The sequence below is a fragment of the Podarcis gaigeae genome (genome assembly GCF_964106915.1).
Source record: "Podarcis gaigeae genome assembly, chromosome: 4".
Classification (NCBI taxonomy): Eukaryota; Metazoa; Chordata; class Lepidosauria; order Squamata; family Lacertidae; genus Podarcis; species Podarcis gaigeae.
The window spans coordinates 15,618,818-15,639,286 of NC_139677.1; the positions used below are offsets into that span (position 1 = coordinate 15,618,818).

The 20,469-nt window shown below is 41.6% G+C and overlaps 1 protein-coding gene across 2 annotated transcripts in view; it reads right to left on the bottom strand.

The window, feature by feature from the left end:
* GPC6 (glypican 6) overlaps nt 1–20,469 on the bottom strand; it is a 768,070-nt gene that overhangs the window by 519,381 nt on the left and 228,220 nt on the right. For both annotated transcript variants that reach the window (XM_083735305.1, XM_083735306.1), the window contains exon 2: nt 14,866–15,024. In XM_083735305.1, the coding sequence (XP_083591431.1) occupies nt 14,866–15,024 (159 nt within the window). The remainder of the gene's footprint in view (nt 1–14,865; nt 15,025–20,469) is intronic.

Consider the following 20,469-nt stretch of genomic DNA (forward strand, 5'->3'; position numbering starts at 1 on the left):
TAGCCTTCACATATGGGTGACACTGTGCAAACAATTCAATGCATTAAAAGAGACCCCATGTGTATATAATGCAAGGAAGCTAATGGATCGAAGGGGATGGGAAACAGGCACTTTGGCAGAACCTACTTTGGGATATTGGACAGGGTCAATATAAAGGCAAACCAACACGCAGTTTTTCTTACTCAGGAAGACAGGGAGTTAGCTGTAGATTCGCAAGTTATCAGACATGCCTACAATTGAACCCAATTGAATTACCAATTTTCCATGACAGACACAGAACTAATTTTATAAGCAAGTCCTCCTTTCTGTTCCATAAGTAAATATTTTGCACTATGAAAGGTCCACACCTAGGCTTGTTGTTGGTCTTTTCACCTTCTTCTTCATCATCCCACAAAATGTGAATTCCCCCCACCTTCCCTTTTCAAAACTAACCATGGGTAAAGTAAAGGTAAAGAGACCCCTGACGATTAGGTCCAGTCGTGGCCGACTCTGGGGTTGTGGCGCTCATCTCATTTTACTGGCCGAGGGAGTCGGCGTACAGCTTCCGGGTCATGTGGCCAGCATGACTAAGCTGCTTCTGGTGAACCAGAGCAGCGCACGGAAACGCCGTTTACCTTCCCGCCGGAGCGGTATCTATTTATCTACTTGCACTTTGACATGCTTTCGAACTGCTAGGCTGGCAGGAGCAGGGACCGAGCAACGGGAGCTCACCCCGTCGCGGATTCAAACCTCCAACCTTCTGATCGGCAAGTCCTAGGCTCTGTGGTTTAACCCATAGCGCCACCCGCGTCCAGCACTGTATTTGCACCAATGTTTGTGCTGTCTATGCATAGATCCAATGAAAACCCCATAAAGGGAAGGAAGGATGTAAACATAGAGGGATGGAGCATGTAATAAGCTGCCAATATCCCAACAATTGTTAGCAGATTGGGAGAACTACGTACATCTGCGCTAGGCTTTAACAGAAACAAACTTAAGATTCCTGAAGGATAAAGGGTCACCATAAAAGCAGCCAAAAACTACAATCCAACAAGACCAACATATTAACACAGAGAAAATAAGAGCCAGCTTGGATTGGCTAACCAAAGGCATAAACAGCGATACCCAGTTAAATTTAACAATCACCACAACAAATCATGGTACATTTTTTCCTGGAGATTTGAAAAGGGTCTGAAAATTGAAATACTGATATGTGATAACAGTGCCAGCTCTCCCTGACAACATTCCTACATTAATTGGTGATAAATGTAAAGTTCAAAGATCTACTGTGGTTTCGTTGTAATTGAACATGTTTGTTTGAAAATATTTGTGGATGGCAATGAGAGGAAATAGGTTATGGCAGACTATCAGCACTTTCATGATCTTTGTTAGAAGCATAGCCCAAATGAATGGTAGATGCTTTATGTTAAGATAATCCATAAGCAAGATTAAAACATCACATTAACTAAATTGGAGCCCCCTCCCCCCCCGAAAAAAAAAGAAAATCAGGAGAGGTGACAGGGATACCAGAAATACAATGGGGGAAAGGATGCAGAGAAATGGAGATATTGCACATTGGAAAGATGATGAACGCTTCCAGACTGTCACTATTTTTCAGGTGGGAGTCATTTGCATCCCAGCAAATTCAGGTTGCACAATGAAAGATAGTCTGGAGCTCTCACAAAACTAGCCCACTTCCCCTAACCAGGATTGAAGTTGTTGAGCTTTTTTGGGGGGGTTGAAGTTGCTGAGGACTTAGACTATTTGTGATGAATTTGGTGGGAAATGCAGTGGAAAGTGTGGGCTAACTCCTAGAACACAATGTTGTCTAATCTCTCCACCAACAAAGCAGGATGAATACTCATCAAACTGGTCGTTTGGAAGTGACCAATATTTATTTAAAAGCTTTTGGAAAAAGCAAACAGAGGCAAAAAATAATAATGTCAGTATCCATGAGCAGGCTCATTCACTTCCCCAGCAACTGCAACATGGTAAACTTGTTTTTTTTCACTTCACAGTTCACACTGTACATTAGAATCCGTGTGACTTAATGTTCTCTATACAAAAAGTCCTTGACTGTTTATCACTTAAAGGGTCCCTAGCATGCTGGCTTTACATGTCTTGCTGTTGTTTTTTAAATGAAGGGACATTTAATCATGAATTTCCACCTGCACCAAAGAGGTTTACTAGCCCAGTTATCTGGTATCTTTTAACATACTTTGAATGCCACAAGAGCTTACTATACAGTTGAAGGTGGTATAGGGATTATCAGACATCCACAGATTCATTTTTAGTTTCTAGGTACTAGCCCAAGCTACATTTTCCCCCCTTCCACAGTGTTTCTGTAAGAGTTCTGCCTTTTATAACATTAGTGCTTGGTGGTTTTATTGTTTTTATTGACTTTTTATTGTGATCTGAACTGTGTGCTTTTATTGAATGAAAGATGCTTTTCAATTTGGGGAAAATGTTAAATATGTGGCTTATACAAAGTTATTTCTTATATGCTCAAACAGTTCCTGCTTACCACACACAGAGCCTATTTTCTTGTCCCTATCCCTGGTTAATCGCTACACTTTTGTGCCTTTGGGAATCAAGTTTTTCAGGTTCATTGGCATCAGTTGTTTGACTTGCCATTCTGTAGGCTTCCATTTCCCTACACTTAGGGCGATAGACAGAATGGCCCCATCACTAAATAAGAGGAGACAGATTAGCATAAAAATTGCATGTGCTAATTTGTATGCATAGAGGCACATTTAGAAATAATTGCTATAAACAGAGATGGAAGCACTAATGCTTTTGCCATAGAGGGGAAGACTGTGACCAGGGAACCTGTCTGCTTGCTCCAACTACTGCCATCCATGCGCAAACCATTGATGTTGACATGGGTCCCCCCCCCCCATGGAAACTCACCTTTCAGGTGAGCACCATTGCCATTATAAGAGAACAAGGGAGATGTTCATGGTGAATTCCAGCATTCCTTTTTCTGGAAAAACCAGAACTGGGTGTTGATGACTGGGAGGGGTAGCTAATGCCACAGAAGGCAGAATCAGGAGTCGAGATGACCTTAACAGATTGGAGAACTGGGCCAAAACGTACAAAATGAATTTCAATAGGGGCAAATGTAAGATTTTACACAGGCAGGAAAAAAAAAAAACAGCTGCACCAATATAAGGTGGAAAGGATATGGGGGCCTTTACTAAACCACAAGCTTAACATGAGTCAACAGTGTGATGCAGAACCAAGCGAATAAATAAATAAATGCTACTGCTATTCTTGGTGCTGGAGGAGACTCTTGAGAGTCCCATGGACTGCAAGAAGATCAAACCTATCCATTCTTAAGGAAATCAGCCCTGAGTGCTCACTGGAAGGACAGATCCTGAAGCTGAGGCTCCAATACTTTGGCCACCTCATGAGAAGAGAAGACTCCCTGGAAAAGACCCTGATGTTGGGAAAGATGGAGGGCACAAGGAGGCACAGAGGATGAGATGGTTGGACAGTGTTTTCGAGGTTACCAGCATGAGTTTGACCAAACTGCGGGAGGCAGTGGAGGACAGGAGTGCTTGGCGTGCTCTGGTCCATGGGGTCACAAAGAGTTGGACACGACTAAACAACAACAACAACAACAACCACAACAACAATGCTAGTTAGATTTTTGATAGAAGACATTGATGCATCCTGTCTCCAACAGGTGGAACCCACAAACAGGAGCACCAAAGTGCCATGTAGCTTTTTACATTCCATTTTACCAGCTAATAAAGCCCACTTACAATAGGATAGTCATGTCTTCCTTACATATATTAAGCCAAACTTAAAACAGTGCAGAAGAGGCTATTACTGATGAAATATGTCGGAGTCGAGTCTTCAACCATGTATAATAATGGGAGCAGCAGCTCAAGCAGTGAACCTTGCTATTAGAATAAGAACATTACAAGCATTTGCCTATTTTCATCTGTGAAATGTTGGAAGGCAGGCTCTTGCAGGAAAGGATTTCCTCTTGCCTGAAATTACTGGCCTGGGGTTGAATGGCAAAGCAATTGCAGCCCAGGATTGGCAAGCCGAAGGCAGCCTATGCACCATATACAGGATCCCTGCCATCCTATACATGATGTTTAATGTGTCCTTGCACTTATTCTGCTCAGTCTCTTAAAGTGTGAAAAGCAGCTGCAGGGGCTGATAATAATTGAGTTCACAGCAGTTGTGTAGGAGCAGTTTCAACCCTGTTCCCCACATTCCGCGTTATGATCCTGATGGAAATTCTTCCTCCGAAGTTCCTATTTGCCTGTGAGAAACTTGCAGTTTTTGTCTATCCCTCCATCATATCTCAATGGGTAGACCTAGCATCCCAGAAACCTACATTATTTCCCTGGATCCCATTTTCCCATCCACCTCTTACTTAATTGCTTAATTACTTAATTGTAGTCAAATTCACAGCATCTTTCCATTTTCCTAAAAAAAAAAAAACCCTAACCCTAACCTTAACTCTAACCCTAACCCACCCCAAACTCCAGAATAACAGCACTGCCATACACCACTCTAACTTCCCCTCCCAAAAAATAGCTACGATGGGCGCTTTTTGCAGTGGCATTAGCAGAGTGATTAGTTAATGGTTTTTAAATATTTGCAAACTCAGAGGGCAGTGGGAATCATATTTTTGGTATGAAATAAGACCCATTAGGAATATCATAAACACCTGTCTTTGCTGCTAACTTGTGCTTTTATGATACTCCCCATCACAGCTGCACTAACATTCTGAATAACAGAATATGGGACAACAATCAGTTCCCCAAAATAAAAGGCTTAAAAATAAAGGAAGGAAGTTCCTTCTCTAGAGTCTAGGCAATTGGTGTTTCACGCTAGTCAGCCCTTTGCCTGATTTTTTTTTTAAAAAAATATTTATTGAGGTTTTGAAAGATTATAAAAAAGAAGAAAAAGAAGAACAAAAAAAACAGAAAAATAAAAACAATTTTAAAAAAGACAAATCAATCCTTCCATAACTTATCTTTCATTTGCTTGTTTCCTTGACCTCCTCACACCTCCCTTTTTTTGTGTTCTAGTTCAATTAGCTATTTCAGCAAATCCTTTCCATCTTTGTTTTTATCCTAATAATTTCTCTTAATATAATGTAACTTTACATTCTCACCAATTAACAGTCTATTTTTACTTAATCCTTTATAACATTTCTGCTAAAACAACGTAACTTACTTCCAGCATCCTTCTAACATTCCTTAATTTTACAATGTTTCTGTAAATAAACTTTAAATTTCTTCCAATCTTCTTCCACCGACTCTTCTCCCTGGTCTCGGATTCTGCCAGCCATTTCCGTGCCTAATTAACTAGATATGCTCTTCTAAAAGTCAATCAATTTTATGCCTTTAGTCATTGGCTAAAATCACTAAGAGGCGGGAGTAGGCTAGTTTCTCATAAATCAAAAGATTTCTGCATGTGGTGCCTCATCTCTCAACTTCCACAAGAACCAGAAGCTTACTTTACAAAATAAAGCTCCACACTTGACAAATATGGCTCAGCTGGGGGTGGACACCAATGTGTGTCTTCAGTTCTTTTTAGTACTGGAATACCTAGCAAATATTATTTCGCGGTTTCGACACACAAATTTAAATGAAATTATTTAGACATTCACAGAACAATGCCTCTGAAATAAAAGTTCTCTCTTGTTGTGGTGAAGTAGTCATTCACCAAAAATAGAAGTATTGGGATATGCTATTCCAGACTGCAGTTACCGGATTTACAAATTATAAATAACCTGGGTGTCCTGCTTGAAAAATCTGTCTTTAAATGCCTTTGGATAACTTGTTATTCCATGTTTAATTAATGCTTCCTACTAAAAGTCGAAGTTGGTTATTCACAGCCACCCCCTCATATGCTACAGACTGTGACCTTTCTGCCCCATTAAGATAGGTGACAGTATATTTTCCAACCGGACATAAATGGGAATTTTAATTGAGGGAGATTGCCATTCTCTCTAATTATGAAAAATGCCAGAACAGAGCCGATCAAGAGAGCAGAGCAGTCATCTTCCCATGTTACCCACTGAACAAATATGTTAATCCAGTTAGAAAGGTTAGGGAGCTTTAGATGTTCAGCCCAGTGCGTCTTAATAATCTAGATCTCTTCTCAGATTAGGCCTTTCATGGTAAAATACTATTCAGAGTTCAGGTCAGTATCTCAGCTGTAAATAAATACACACACCATCAGCCCTGGTGCATTTTGTCAACAGAAAATGAGAAGGAAACCTGTTTTAATTGTTGCAAGGCTATCTGGTCTATTGGTGAACAGGAGCATGAATGGAAGTTTCCAGTGCTATGTCAGGATAATCATGGGAATACCATGGTTAATCATGTGCTGAACACATAAGAAATTGTCCACTACACAGAGTTGTATCTGTCTTTAGGAGAAAGAAAACCCTATAAGGCCATACCTCCTGCTGACACGTAGTTAAAGGAACAAACTTCTGATGCCAGTCAAGCAATGGCTGTCTGCCAAGATACAAATAAGGTTAATTTTTTTGGAGCTACCTTTTGCACTTCATTCTTCTGTGGCACAGACCCTCATTCTTTTGAATACAGTCATACCCCGGGTTGAATGTGCTTCGAGATGAGCGTGTTCGAGTAGCACTCCACGGCAACCCGGAAGTAACGGAGTGTGTTACCTCCGGGTTTTGCCGCTTGCGCATGCGCAGATGCTCAAAATGATGCCACGCGAATGCGCAGAAGCGACAAAAAGTGACACGTGTGTGCGCAGACGTGCCGTCGCTAGTTCCGCTTGCTTCTACATGAGAACTGGGCTCCGGAACGGATTCCGTTCGCATCTAGAGGTACCACTGTACTGCACCTTGGCCCGCAAGCTTGTTAATTGAATCTTTGCCCATTGTTTTTTAGCAAGGTTAGAGGCTTGGCCTCCTGAGCATCTTCCTCTGGTGAGGTATCTGAGATGAGATTTAATATTATTATTAATTAAATTTGTATACCTGTAGCATTTGATCTGCAATGACTCCTTCGCAGCTGCAGGTGACTGTGTTCCATTGGATGCTGGATATGCATTTGTGAATGGAGCTGTAAGCTAGTCCTGCATGGTCATGTTTCCCAGCGGAAGTTATTATCAGATTAATCAAAAATCATGGAGGATAAGGCTGTCAATGGCTATTAGCCATTGTATATATGTTCTGCCTCCAGTGTTGAAGGCACTATTCCTCTGAATAACTGGTATTTCAAATTGCAAGTAGGGAGAGTTGTTTCACTCAGGTCAATCCTGCTCAGGTCCTATAAGGTAAAAGGTAAAGATAAAGGACCCCTGGAAGGTTAAGTCCGATCAAAGGCAACTATGCCTTTGTGGTGTTCATCTCGCTTTCAGGCTGAGGGAGCCAGCATTTGTCCATAGGCAGCTTTCTGGGTCATGTGGCCAGCATGACTAAACCGCTTCTGGCGTAACTGAACACCGTGACAGAAGCCAGAGCACAAAGAAATGCCATTTACCTTCCCACCACAGTGGTACCTATTTCTCTACTTGCACTGACGTGCTTTCAAACTGCTAGGTTGGCAGGAGCTGGGACAGAGCAACGGGAGCTCACTCCGTCAAGGGATTTGAACCACCAACCTTCTGATCGGCAAGCCCAAGAGACTCAGTGGTTTAGACCACAGTGCCACCCATGTTCTGTAGGCATTTGGTTGGTCGCTGTGAGAACGGGTTGTTGGACTAGATGGGCCTCTTTGATGTGAGCTAGCAGGGCTCTTCTTAAGGAAGGCAATATGACAAGCTTTACTACAGAGGGCAAACACTGGATTATGCTCAGAGAACCTTCCATTAGATATAGATTTAGATTTTCTTAGTGCACCTCCAACCCAAATGTCACTTGCATGCAGTGTTACCACTCACAAGGACATCATTAAGCACTCTGATTTGGGTGTCACAGGTTATCCAGGGCTGGATCTGGAAATATTAATAATAATAATAATAATAATAATAATAATAATAATAATAAAGTTTTATTTATACCCTGCCCTTCCTGGTTTAAAAACTGGGCTCAGGGCGGCTAACAACAAATATAAAACATTGATTAAAATGTGACTTAAAAACAGCATAAAATACAACATAAAATGCAGCATCATTATCAATAAAATTCAAAAATTCAGGGGTCATTTTGGGAGGAAGAAAAAAAACACCCAGTCAGTAGACATCAAATGATCACCAGGGCTAACTGGTCAAGTTGGTCCTACTAGGGCCAGCAAGGAGACCAGGGAAGAATTTCAATGTGGGTTCCGAGAAAGGGTTACTTCATAGAAGAGGAAAGGGAATAGAGGGTCAGGCTAATTCAAATTGAAGGCCAGGTGGAATAGCTCTGTCTTACAGACCCTGCAGAAGGAGATAAAGTCCTGCGTTTCAAAGAAGCATTTCAGTTAAATGTGTTGTAAATTTAAACAGGGAAAACAGGTAGAGAAAAATAGGGCTCCACGGCACCATCTGGTGGCACAATGTTATATCACATATACAGTGCATATAAATCACTTTTTCTTTACCAATCTAGCTGCGCCCAGGTCTGCACAAAAAGAATATAAATAGCAAGCAGGCCTGTTTTACTGTGATAAAAGATGTTCCTTGGTACTTCTTTCTAAATGTAGTCCTTGATTCTACAAATACTCCGATGGATTGGTGCCTTTATCGTATTGTTGAATCTTCCATGGGAAAGAGACATTTTGTTTATGCCATTTGGATATTTCAGTGAGAGAAGATCAAAGAACTATAAATCAAACAAGTTTTATGGGGCTTTTACTGCCTCTCCTTCTCAAACTAATGTGACTGTCTGTGCAGTTTTGAGACCAGAGTCTGTGTAAAATTGGGGCAGTAAATTGCCATAAATCCTTGCTTTATCTGAAACTTGATATACCTGACTTAGATGCACCTACTATGATGATACCATTAGAAGCATTTGCATGTCGGGTGGGCACCAACCATAACAATAAAAAGACACCTTTATATACGCCATATATATCCATGGAAATTCACACTTCTGCAAGATACACGCGCACATACTTTCTGAAAATAAATAAATAACTGACCTCTATCCATGGGCTGTGAGCAAGTGTCAAATCTCAAAGATAATATAAAAATATAATATTTTTTTAAACAGAAAACCCCCAACCCTATGTGAAATGCAACATTTTTCTGAAGCAGATCTGCACACCTATGCATGCAGAGAGGCCTACGAAGTGTAAAAGAACTCAGCTAGTTCTTCCAGGAAAATATGGCTCAATTCATAACCCCTCTTTCCCCAAGTACTGTGATGTTAAGGGTTGCCCTTTTGAAACCTCGCTTTCTTTGTGATGACAGAAACAGGAACACATAGGGTCTACAGACATAAATATATTGAGCATAAGGGACGAGGGAGGCACCATGATAGGGAAGGGCAGACCCTCCAAGTGTCCCTATTCGCTGATTTGGAGAAGCCATCCCCGTTTCTGATTTGATCCTGGAATGTCCCACTTTTCCTTAGGATGCCCCTATTTTCATTGGAGAAATATTGGAGGCTAAGGAGTTATCCGACCCCCGAGCCGTCTGAAGGCAATCCTGTATAGGGAAGGGTTGTTGTTTTTAATGTTTAATGTTTTATTACTGTGTTTTTCCATGTATAAGATGCCCCCTATTTTGGGGGACTCCAAATTAAGAAAACCCCTCAGCACTACCTGTGTATAAGACGAGTCCCAATTTTAAACCTATTTTTTTGGTTAAAAAAAACCCTAGTCTTATACACAGAAAAATACAGTATGTTTTTATATGTGTTAGACGCTGCTTAGAGTGGCTGGGCTAACCCAGGAAGATGTGTAGGGTATAAATAGTAAAATTATCATTATGGAATGGGACGTTCCTATTTCCATTGAAGGAATGTTGGAGGGTATGCAAGTATTATTTTTATTATTGACAACACTGACACATTTTGAAAGAAATTATTCAATTTGCAAAAGAAATTGGAACAAAGTAGGGATAGTCACACACACACTAAAAGTGCTGTAAAGTTCTACTGCATTTATCTATATCAGAGAAGTTTTTGATACTTTCAAACTTATTTCTATCCAGGAATGTAGAATTCATCAAATGTTATTTCAATCTGCACACACATCCCTGCCAACTTTTCACTGGTTAAAAACCAGTATCAACCTTTCAATTAAAAGAAAACACATGCATAAGCCGTGAAAACATTCCCCCCCCACACATCTGAAAACTTTTAAACTTGTCAAAACTCATCATAAACCTTCCAATTCAAAACAAACCTTATTACACACAGATAGTCAAGTAAAGTTTTCAAAAAAAAAAAAGTCCTCTTGCAACATCAATTTCTACCGAAGCAAAATATTTGTATTACAGGTTTTTTGGCGGGGTATGGTAGTATTGAAGAGATTATGAGGTTTTGAACTATATTTATAGCCATTTTTTGGACTGGGTAAACCGTCTGACCACACACCCCACCACCCGTAGCAAACTGTGTGTGTCTTGCTAGCAAGCAACAGTTTCCCCATCTATTCATCAGTGGAAGATGCATATATGTGATATAGCCGTACCTCTACTTAACGAATCTTCGGGTTACGGCCACACACACATGCACAGAAGTGCTCAATCATGCCGCGTGCGTGTGCAGAAGCACGCCTCTATTTACGTAATTTTTGGGGTGCGAGTGGACCCCCAGAACAAATTAAGTTCGTATCCGGAGGGTCCACTGTATTGATAATGAGGAAAAACTGTGTTCTTGTCTTATATATTCTAAGACTATAGCTCAGGGATACTGGAAGTTGCAGTCCACAAACATCTGGAGGCAACAGGTTGAAGAAGACTGATTTAATTAAAGACATTTTCATAACATTTGGGAAGCTAGTCCCTCTGGTTTTCTGCATTTACGTTGTTCGCATACATTTTCAGAGCCACATGTACAGCAATATAATTTACTTCATCTGTATCACACTGAGAAGCTAGCCACTTGGATGTAGAAACCACTTAATGCGGAATTATTTCCCACTTACTATGGCAGAGTAAGACAGTAACTAGCTTTCCTTTAACTGTTTTCCCCCCTTAAAAAAATAAAAATCAACATCTCATTGCAATTTGCCTATAGTTATTCAGAGGATTAGTTAAGAAATGTCAGTGAACAGATACCGCCTGCTCATTAACATTCATGGCATTACCCCTTCTGGTGGGTTGGTTTCAGCTGCTGATAGAGCAATACTTTAAAAAGATATTGGCTTGGCTGCAAAACAGCTGCTCAGCAAAGCCACCATGCAGGGGGAATTGGTGATAATGAAATGATAGTATTACGACAACTCTGGGAGGATAATATATCTTAAGCTGCTTTGAGGTATGCCTTGTGTTGTCTGAGTACTAATAAACACAACTGTTTGTCCAGTCCTGTAAGGGGTTGTTCCTCAGTGGGCAAACAGTTCAGACCCCCATCGTTTCCTGAAATTCAAGCAGAGCTATAACTGTGAATCAAATCTCTGCAAATTGTGATGTTTCTTTGTCCCATACGTACTTTCAAGGATGAAAGAATATCAGCTGATTTGCTCCACTGCTCCTTTACTTGAGGCACTTGATGTCAGGACATTTGGAAGTGCTTGATATTATTCTGAGGCTAAATAATAGTTCTAAAGTTGTGGCTCACTGTTGCTATATATGGCATAGATGGTTGGTGGGCAGCTGTTAACCTGGAGACCACATGTCTTCATTTAAATGCTCCAGAGCCACAGAAGAGGGTGCAGCTGATGTACTTTGGTCTGATACCTCCTTCGGCCCTCCATCAGCTTTCTACTCACTATAATAAACAGGGAAACAGATTTCGCAAAGAAGCCAGAAGGCTATTGCAGGGTAATGCATATTCTCCTGATATTTCAAAGCTTTCAAAGGGACATGGTTTGCCCACTACTAATCCTGCTTAGTTGGGTAGGAGAGCTGAAAAAAATGGCACATCTGGCAACCAATGCGCTCCTTGGGTTTCAGATAGTACATGGGTAGACGAGTCTTAAAAGCGCCACAAACAATTTTACATGGCCCTCTAGCGGCTATGAATACTTATTAATCAGAAGTAATGTATTTAGTGTTAATTCTGAAAGTGTATACAGTGGTATCTCGGAAGTTGAATGGAATCCGTTCCAGAAGTCCGTTCGACTTCCAAAACGTTTGGAAACCAAGACGTAGCTTCCGAATGGCTGCAGGAAGCTTCTGCAGCCAATTGGAAGCTGCGGAAGTCATGTCAGACATTCGGGTTCCAAAAAACGTTTGCAAACCGGAACACTCACTCCTGCGGTTGTGGCGTTCAGGAGCCAAAACATTTGATTGGCAAGGTGTTTGGGATCCAAGGTACTACTGCACTTGATTTTAACCAGACTAAGCCTCCGACAGCAAAACATACACCAGGAGGTTTAATTTGGTCAGCATCAAGTATACACTTCCATAGTTAACACTAAATACATTAATTCCAGTAAATGAGCCGCCATAGCTGCTAGAGGGCCGTGAAAATTTGTGTCCCAGGCTTTTTAGACTTGTCTACCCATGTACTATCTGAAACCCAAGGGGCGCATTGGTTTCCAGATGTGAAAGATATTGGCATTATTTTCAGCTCTCCTACCCCACTAGTTAGCCTGACCTTGGAGAAGAAGTATTACTAGTAGTGAGAAAGGGGTGGAGAGACACAGCAGAATCTTCTACCCTTCAACCACTATTTTAGGCAGCAAAATATATTGAGCTGTCACTGAGTGCTTTTCTGCTATGGTTCCCCCCCCCCAAAAAAAACGCAGCACAATCACAATAATAACTATGATTCTGAAATGTACTAGACAATAAATAAGGGCTATTCAGAAGCTAAGCACAAAAGCCATCTGTGTGACATCTCTGCTGGTAAATTTCCCTAACTGTTTGAGTTTCCTTCCACCAAAAAGGCACTGCATTCAGGTGATCGGTTTCTACCTTTTGCATCTTTCTATTGCAATTTGCTGCATATCCCATGAAAAAGCTCTTCCAAAACTGCACGCCAATTATGTGATGAAATGAGTACTAAAAGTTTCAGCATAATTAGAGTAGCATTGTTCATCCTTCCATGAATCAACACAATTTTCTTCCTCCTACATAATTTCAGCATATGCTTTGATGGAGAGAATGAAAATATCCACAATGAACTCATCCCCTCTGACAGAAGAAAGGGAAAATGTGCTTCAACCCCTGCAAAGCTGCTGAATCATCTTTTGCTTTGACTCTGGAGGACGTGACAATCTCTCTGGAGTGATTTGGAACACAACAAAGGAAGTATAAAGTCACCTCACTACAAGTGCACTGGGCATAGACATTGGCAAATATTTGCCCTTTGGCAACCATGTCATAAGGCAAGCGTGAAAATTCGATCTTTCTCTGCGCTTGTAGATTCGGTTACAAAAGAGCATCTCTGGTCATATTGACAAAGGATATTTCTCTCGGGGTGGCAACACTGCAACCTTCATGCATCCTGGGAAGAGATAGAAGTCCCTTGGGAATCAAACGTTTTCATTTTTATATATTAATGGCAAAAGTTGTGTGCTATTGGGGAAAGTAAGTTTTATAACCCCCAAAGCTTAATAGCTTTAGAATAAGGTGTGTAGAACAATGACTTGTTTTTCTACTTTCTGGCTTCTGAGTATGTCTAGTCTATCCAAGATTTCGTTTTGAGCTGAGGGCTGCAATGACCAGAAATGGTTTATTAAAGCGTGTTCTTTGGCAGAAACGGAGTCCTTGCTGTCTCTTGTAGCAGGTTGAATATCAAGGCGGGATGTATCTTTCATTTTTAAAATTGATGGGTCTTGTTTGTGATGGTCCGGATGTCTCATTTGGGATCTGTTTTGTCGTTTAGGTTTTTTTCCGAGGGTGCAATGAGATTAAGGGCCACTATCTGAACAATAATCTTGGTCATTTGATTGCCCCTTTTACCCACTGTCGTCTTTTTAACTGTATATATTGTTTGCTTTATGTTGCTATGGCAGTTGGCTAATGCGAATAAAGTTTATCTGTCTATCTACTTTCTGGCCAGGGTTCCGCATCCACCATAGTGGTCCTATCATGGTCCTCATGAGGAACATTTCACTTCATAAAGGATGTTTATTAGTATCGTTTTCAGAGCGAACCCTAGGCAGCATATTCCAGCAAGAGCTTAACCAAGCCCCCGCAGCATCTATGGAATATTTGCAAAATGTAAATGCGCCCATTCAGGCAAACAAATAGGCAAAGGGGCAATGGCATTTCAAGACCTAATATTTCATCCATGTGCTGTTTTAAACAGTGTGCAAGTTTTTCATCTCTCAGCAGCCCACTCTTTCATATCATTGGGATTAACAGGAATAATTACAGATAAGGGATGCCAGCTTTAAAGGACGCTCTTATCCTAGCAGGACAACAACTGAATCTGCTATCTAATTGCCTGGAAAATACAATTAACATTCATTCTGAAGAAGTGGTATCCTATGATAAACTAGAGGATTCCAACTAAGGTATCTGACCGTACAATGGATTAATTGATTGAGCCTCTTATGATGTGACACACATGATCAACAGTCTCATATGGTTATCTATTGCTGGATGGTATCGTTCAGACTGCAGGTGTTTGGATCAAATCAAATCTAAATTAATGTTTGGATGCCCTATTTTAAAAGCATCATGTACGTATAAAACTAGCATGCTAAAGAAGGAGATAATAGCCTAGCCTTATCTATGACATGTTTGTTTTGTAAGTTCAGGAAATGATTTTCCACAGGAGAGCATCTTTTATCTGCCACTTGAAGTGAAATAGGCTGTCTACATTATGCACAGTTTCATGGATGACTGTGTAGATTGGCTCCATGAATAAGCAAAATATAACATGCTACTCACCATCAAATTTCTTGTGCCTGGACACAAAGGTTGTGCGCACAAAATGACTTGTCTCCTCCACCAAGTTCTCAAATTCCAGTTTGCTTTGCTGGCTTAACTTGTCTTCCATTTCTGATGTGCAGCATGTATATTCCTGAGGGCAGATTCTCAAATGTTCCCCTGCAATAAACATAAATGAATGCAACGTATGAATGAAGGCTGACAAAATTTACATCCCTGTTCATATGCACACACTGGTCCCACTTTATGAACATTCACTATGTGAAATTTCACATATCCATACCAGAGGAATCAGTACCCAAACCTATACATATTACATATTCATATATCTGAGCAGAGCAATTTTTTTTACTTCCTTGCTTGCATTTTGTTGGCTGGTTGAGGAACGGAGGGAAGGGAAGCAAATCGGACAAACCAGAGAGCATTTGTTTGTGTGTTTTCCTGTCTTAAAAAAAAATTTTAAAAATTGGGGGTCAAATTTGCGTGGTTGAAAATGCATTAAAATTTTTCTCATAGAAATGAATGGAAATTGTCAACTCATTCTGTAAACACCCACCTAGCGAATGATTTCCAGGGAACGCCTTGTGTTCAGTAAGCAAGATGTGCATGTACTGTCAGGTTATGTCAGGGAACTGCCATCGGAGCCAGAGGTGGAGGGAAGGCTCCGGAGGGATGCCAGAGAGGGTCTCAGTAGGGAGAGAGGCAGCCCATCTGCTGGGGAAGGAAATCAGCGTAGCACCAGTGGAGAAGGGGAGCAGATGGGGGAATCGGTGAGGAGGCTCCAGGACTCCTCACCGGAGACCAGCGGGGAGAGCACGGGTCCTCCGCTGCCCACACCCTCCCTGCGCAGAAGAATTCCGCACAGGGAGAGTAGGAGGAGACTTGGCATCAAAGAACTTCTTTGCTGGAAGAAGTTCAAGAAACGCCCACTGACGGATTCTGCCAGCGATTGAGACAGCCACGGGTAAGAGGCTGTCCAGACAGAAAGGGTTCAACCAGGCAACCTAGCCAGAAGTGGCGGCAACGTACGCACAAGCAACCCCTAGAACCATTACAAGTTACTACCAGCAAATTGCTTTCCATTCATTTGCAATGAATTATTAGTCACTGCCCAGCCATTCATTTCTGCAACCAAAAGGACTGCATAGTGTAACAGTTGAAGGGGCTTCAGTGCTTAACTGAAAAGAACATACTAGTGAAACCAAGTGTTTGAGTCTTCTCAGGGATGGGGACCCGTTCTCTCACTAGGGTGATATTCCATGGAGCATTCAGAGGCAATGTGTGAAGTCTACTCAATGGGCCTAAGGCTTCAGTGGGTAGAGACCAAAACAAAAGCAGAGGGGCACTGCTTTTCATTCTCTTTCGGCCACTCAACATGCTAACAGGGAAGACCAAATTTGCTCTTAGCCAAACGTTTGGATGGATTGCTTAATTTAGCTTACCCCCATTCCTTTTCCATTGCTGCATCTATTTTGGCTCCCTGCATCCCCCCCTTCCAATCTCCTTCTCTATCTCAGTCTCCATCTCCTCCTCCTCCTCCATACGAAATAGGATGCATGAAATAAGGTCAAAGGTCACAAAGCCACAAATTTCCTACTCCAGGACATCTAAATAAGGAAGGTCTTTGCCAGCTGAAAGAAAGCTAGTGGAAAGGGCCCTAACTAATAAGTGAATCCCTGGATCTTGGAAATACCACTGAGAAAGCCCTCTCTAACACCTCTGGTAAACACACCTCCAATATTGGCCAGACAAAGAGAAATACAGTCATACATTGGTTGTCGAATGTCCTGGAACTCGGACATCTTGGATCCTGAATGCCGCAAACTTGGAAGTGATTGTTCCGGTTTGTGAAAGTTCTTTTGGAACCCGAACATCCAACAGGACTTCTGTGGCTTCTGATTGGCTGCAGGAACTTCCTGCAGCCAATAAGAAGCTGCAATTTGGTTTTCGAACATTTTGGAAGTCAAACGGCTTTCCGGAATGGATTCCATTCGACTTCCAAGGTAGGATTGTACATCTCTTGTGGATCTTCTCAGTAGAGGTGTCCACCCTGTGGAACGCCCTCCCATCAGATGTCAAGGAGATAAATAACTATTCAACTTTTAGCAGCCCAATATAGAGAAGTTTTAAATGTTTTATGTTTTATTACACTTTAATATTTGTGCCTATATATTAGAGCTTAAGCTCCATTCTGGCTTCATCTTTTGCATTTTAATAGCAACGTCTGACTGTCACAAGTTCTCATAGACAAAAGCAGATTTCCTGTTAGACACACATCATCATAAGTAAAAATGCAATGAAGTATTTAATTAATGTTTATGCTGAACAAAAGAAAAGCAATAGAGAAGTAATGATTTTCATTCAGTTCCACAGATTTATCTCTTGGTGTACTATGCCACTGCTCTTGACAGTATTGGTTTCTTCAATGGAGGCTACAAGTGGATGCCCATTATTTAGCTCATGAAATTAAAATACTCGGTTATTACTACATGAACCGTGAATTTCCAATTGGTGCTGTTCTCTGGTTGTCAGAAATATTTAGGCTGCCTTGCAAAAAGGAGAAAAATCCACTGTCCCCTTGAGAAATAGAATAAATGCCCTGACTGTGAGAAGAGCTACACATGTGCCAATGTAAATGTTTCACTTTCAGCGCAAACCATGCTGATTAAAATCTCAACATGCTCTTTTAATGCACAGAGGCAAGACAAGGGCTTACATATTATTCAGTGCCTAACTTTTATGCCCCGAGGCTCCCAGGACCCACCCCCAAATTAACTTCACTCAGACACATATTTTAGTTTTATGTTTTTGGGTGAATTTTGGCCACAACTTTATTGAATTACAATTTCGTGAGCGGTATTGGCTTAGGCATTGACTCTTGACTATAACTGACTCCACCTTCTGGGTGGCAGTCGAAAGGGGAAAACCGAATGAGGGAGCAACGTTGATGCGGACCAACTGAAGCTCACCCCAGGGTTCCTGTGGTCCTGGCATGGCCCTAGCCCCTCAAGCGGGCTTCAGACGAGATCCAGGACCCCCAGCTTCCTTTAATGGAATACCCGTTCCTAGAGGGGAAGGTGATGGCCGCACCTCCCCTCCCCGCAATCCAACCTAGCCTTACAAGTTGTGACGATTACTAAGGGGTAGGCAAAAACCAAGTGGCTAGAGCCAATTTGCCAATTGGAAAAAATCCTACCCAGCCCGTTCCAAAAACAGGTGACCTAAACCAAAGCAAGGTCAGACTAAACTACCTAACTCTAGGGAGGGTGGGTGTGTTTGGCAGCGCAACACGAATGCCCCTCCTCCCGTCATACTGGCACTTTTTAAAGCCCCTGGATCACGTCACCCTCTGGGGATTGGCTAAAACAGCCTGGCGTGATCCAGGGGCTGTGGCCAGGGCATTTTCCACTTCCCTCCACCCATTTTACCCCTATGGGGTAAGTCCCAGGCACCTGTGCGCAACCAGGACCCTCCAATAAGAGGATCCCATTTCCAAGACTGAATATATATTTAGATCTCTATAGGCTCGTATAGTACTCATACCATGAACATTGTACCATTGACTTGCCCATCTGCTTTTCTTTTTATACTTATGCTATGCTTGTCACCAATGGAACCCAAGCTAGCTCAAGGCCTAGAGCCTCGGTTCCAAGTGGGGTGAAATCATTTCCAGAGCTTGTCACCAATGGAACCCAAGCTAGCTCAAGGCCTAGAGCCTCGGTTCCAAGTGGGGTGAAATCATTTCCAGAATCAAGTCAGGATTCTCTGCTTCTTAATTTTCTTTCTTTTTTTTTCAAATGAATTTTTATTGTTTTCCTTACATATTCTTTTCCAACAAATTGTAATAGCACCATACATTCCCTTTGACTCTGCCGAGTCGCAACCACCCTCCCTCCCCACAACTGGTATATTTATCCTCTTTCCATCACGCACATCATTCTCATATTAGTACTATCATACATTGGAGGTATTATGTCAATCCTGCTAGTGTCTTGACCTCTTTACAATTCTTCTTTAAATATTCAATAAATTTACTCCAGTTATTTTGGTATCTTTGATCTCCCTGGTCCCGGATCCTCCCTGACAGTTTGGCAGTTTTTCAACCTTCATCCCTGTGAAGTAGGAATCTAGCTTGACTCCGGAATGTCCTTGGACTGTGTTAGACTCTACCTCACATCCTAGTGGCCCTCCAGCGCAGTGTACAGGCAGTGTTTTCATCAACCCCTCACTCAGTTTGTGCCTTTTGTTCCCGTGAAGAGATGCCCAACCACACCAGACCTATTTGCACATGTCTAGAGTGGATTGTAGAGTCCAGTGTCTACTTAAGAATTTGGCCAGAGCAGAATGGTTTCATTTTAAAATCCAATGACAAGCAAGATGCATCTACCTGCCCCTTTTTGATCATGCACACAAAATCCAGCTGTTTTTGCTTTGAAGTTCACTTCCTGCTTCTAACACTAGGTTTTTTTATCTGGGATGTTTTCAACATGAACATTGCAACCCAGCAGGGGAACTATGCACCTGGGTTTCTAGCAAGGAACTCAAGTGGTGCGAAAGGCAAGCACGAGACTGAAATGCGTTCCTTCTGAAATTCTGGGCTTTCATAGGGCAACAGTTCATGATTGACAGGTGGGACCAACAAACCAGACAATCCTAAATATGACAGAATCAAAAAACTGAGATGAGGGAGAGTGGACCTGCTTGCTTGCTTGCTTGCCAGTCAGGGAGAAGATGAGCAGTCAGGCAATGCCATCCTCACCACCACCACAACTCTCTGGGTAAGAGGTGAATGAACAAGAAAGTAGGCTGAAATTATTTATTGGCAGAACTCGATGGAAATTGTGTGCCCCTTCTGAGAGGATGAAGCCAAACTGATTTCGGACTGGTAAGCATTTGGTTTACAAACATCCGCACAGGGCATTAGAGCCTAGTTAGTCTGTAAATGTTCAATGTTGTTAGGCTTCCATGCTTCAGTGAATTGCTATCGGTAATCTTGCAAATTAACCTTATGCCAATAACAATAGGAACAATAACAAATTAATGGCTGCTCCGTGAGCAACATGATCCCTAAACAGGCTAAGTTTGAATCCCTTCACCTTTTCCCTCAAATCAAGCTCATGTTCTTGGTTTTGTTACACAATGTTCTAAAATGACATCAAGGTATTGATTTTGATATTTACAAACCTTGGCGATTTTACAGGCTGTAACCACTCACAACGAACATGCTGTTCTTTTACCCTGAGAAATTCCATTTATTTTGTATTCTTATGGCACTTTCAGCAAAGATTATATAGTATAAGGGGCATCAGATACAGCTAGCTGGCTTTCCCTTGCCCCAAAGGGTGTCTCCATAGAGTAGCTTGACTGTATTAAGTTATGCTGTGCCAGCATTATGCCAGACACAAACAAGAATTAATTCAGCAGTTCACAATGACCTACTGCAACTCAGTGAACCACAGTGCTTCAGACTAAAGATGCTGACTTACATCTCTCTCCTTTCTCTGTGGCCCACATTATATAAATCAAGCCAATCACCTGCTACAAATTCAACAACTAGTGTTCAATTCCAGTTTTTATTACAGCTGTAATCTCACACCTGTCTGC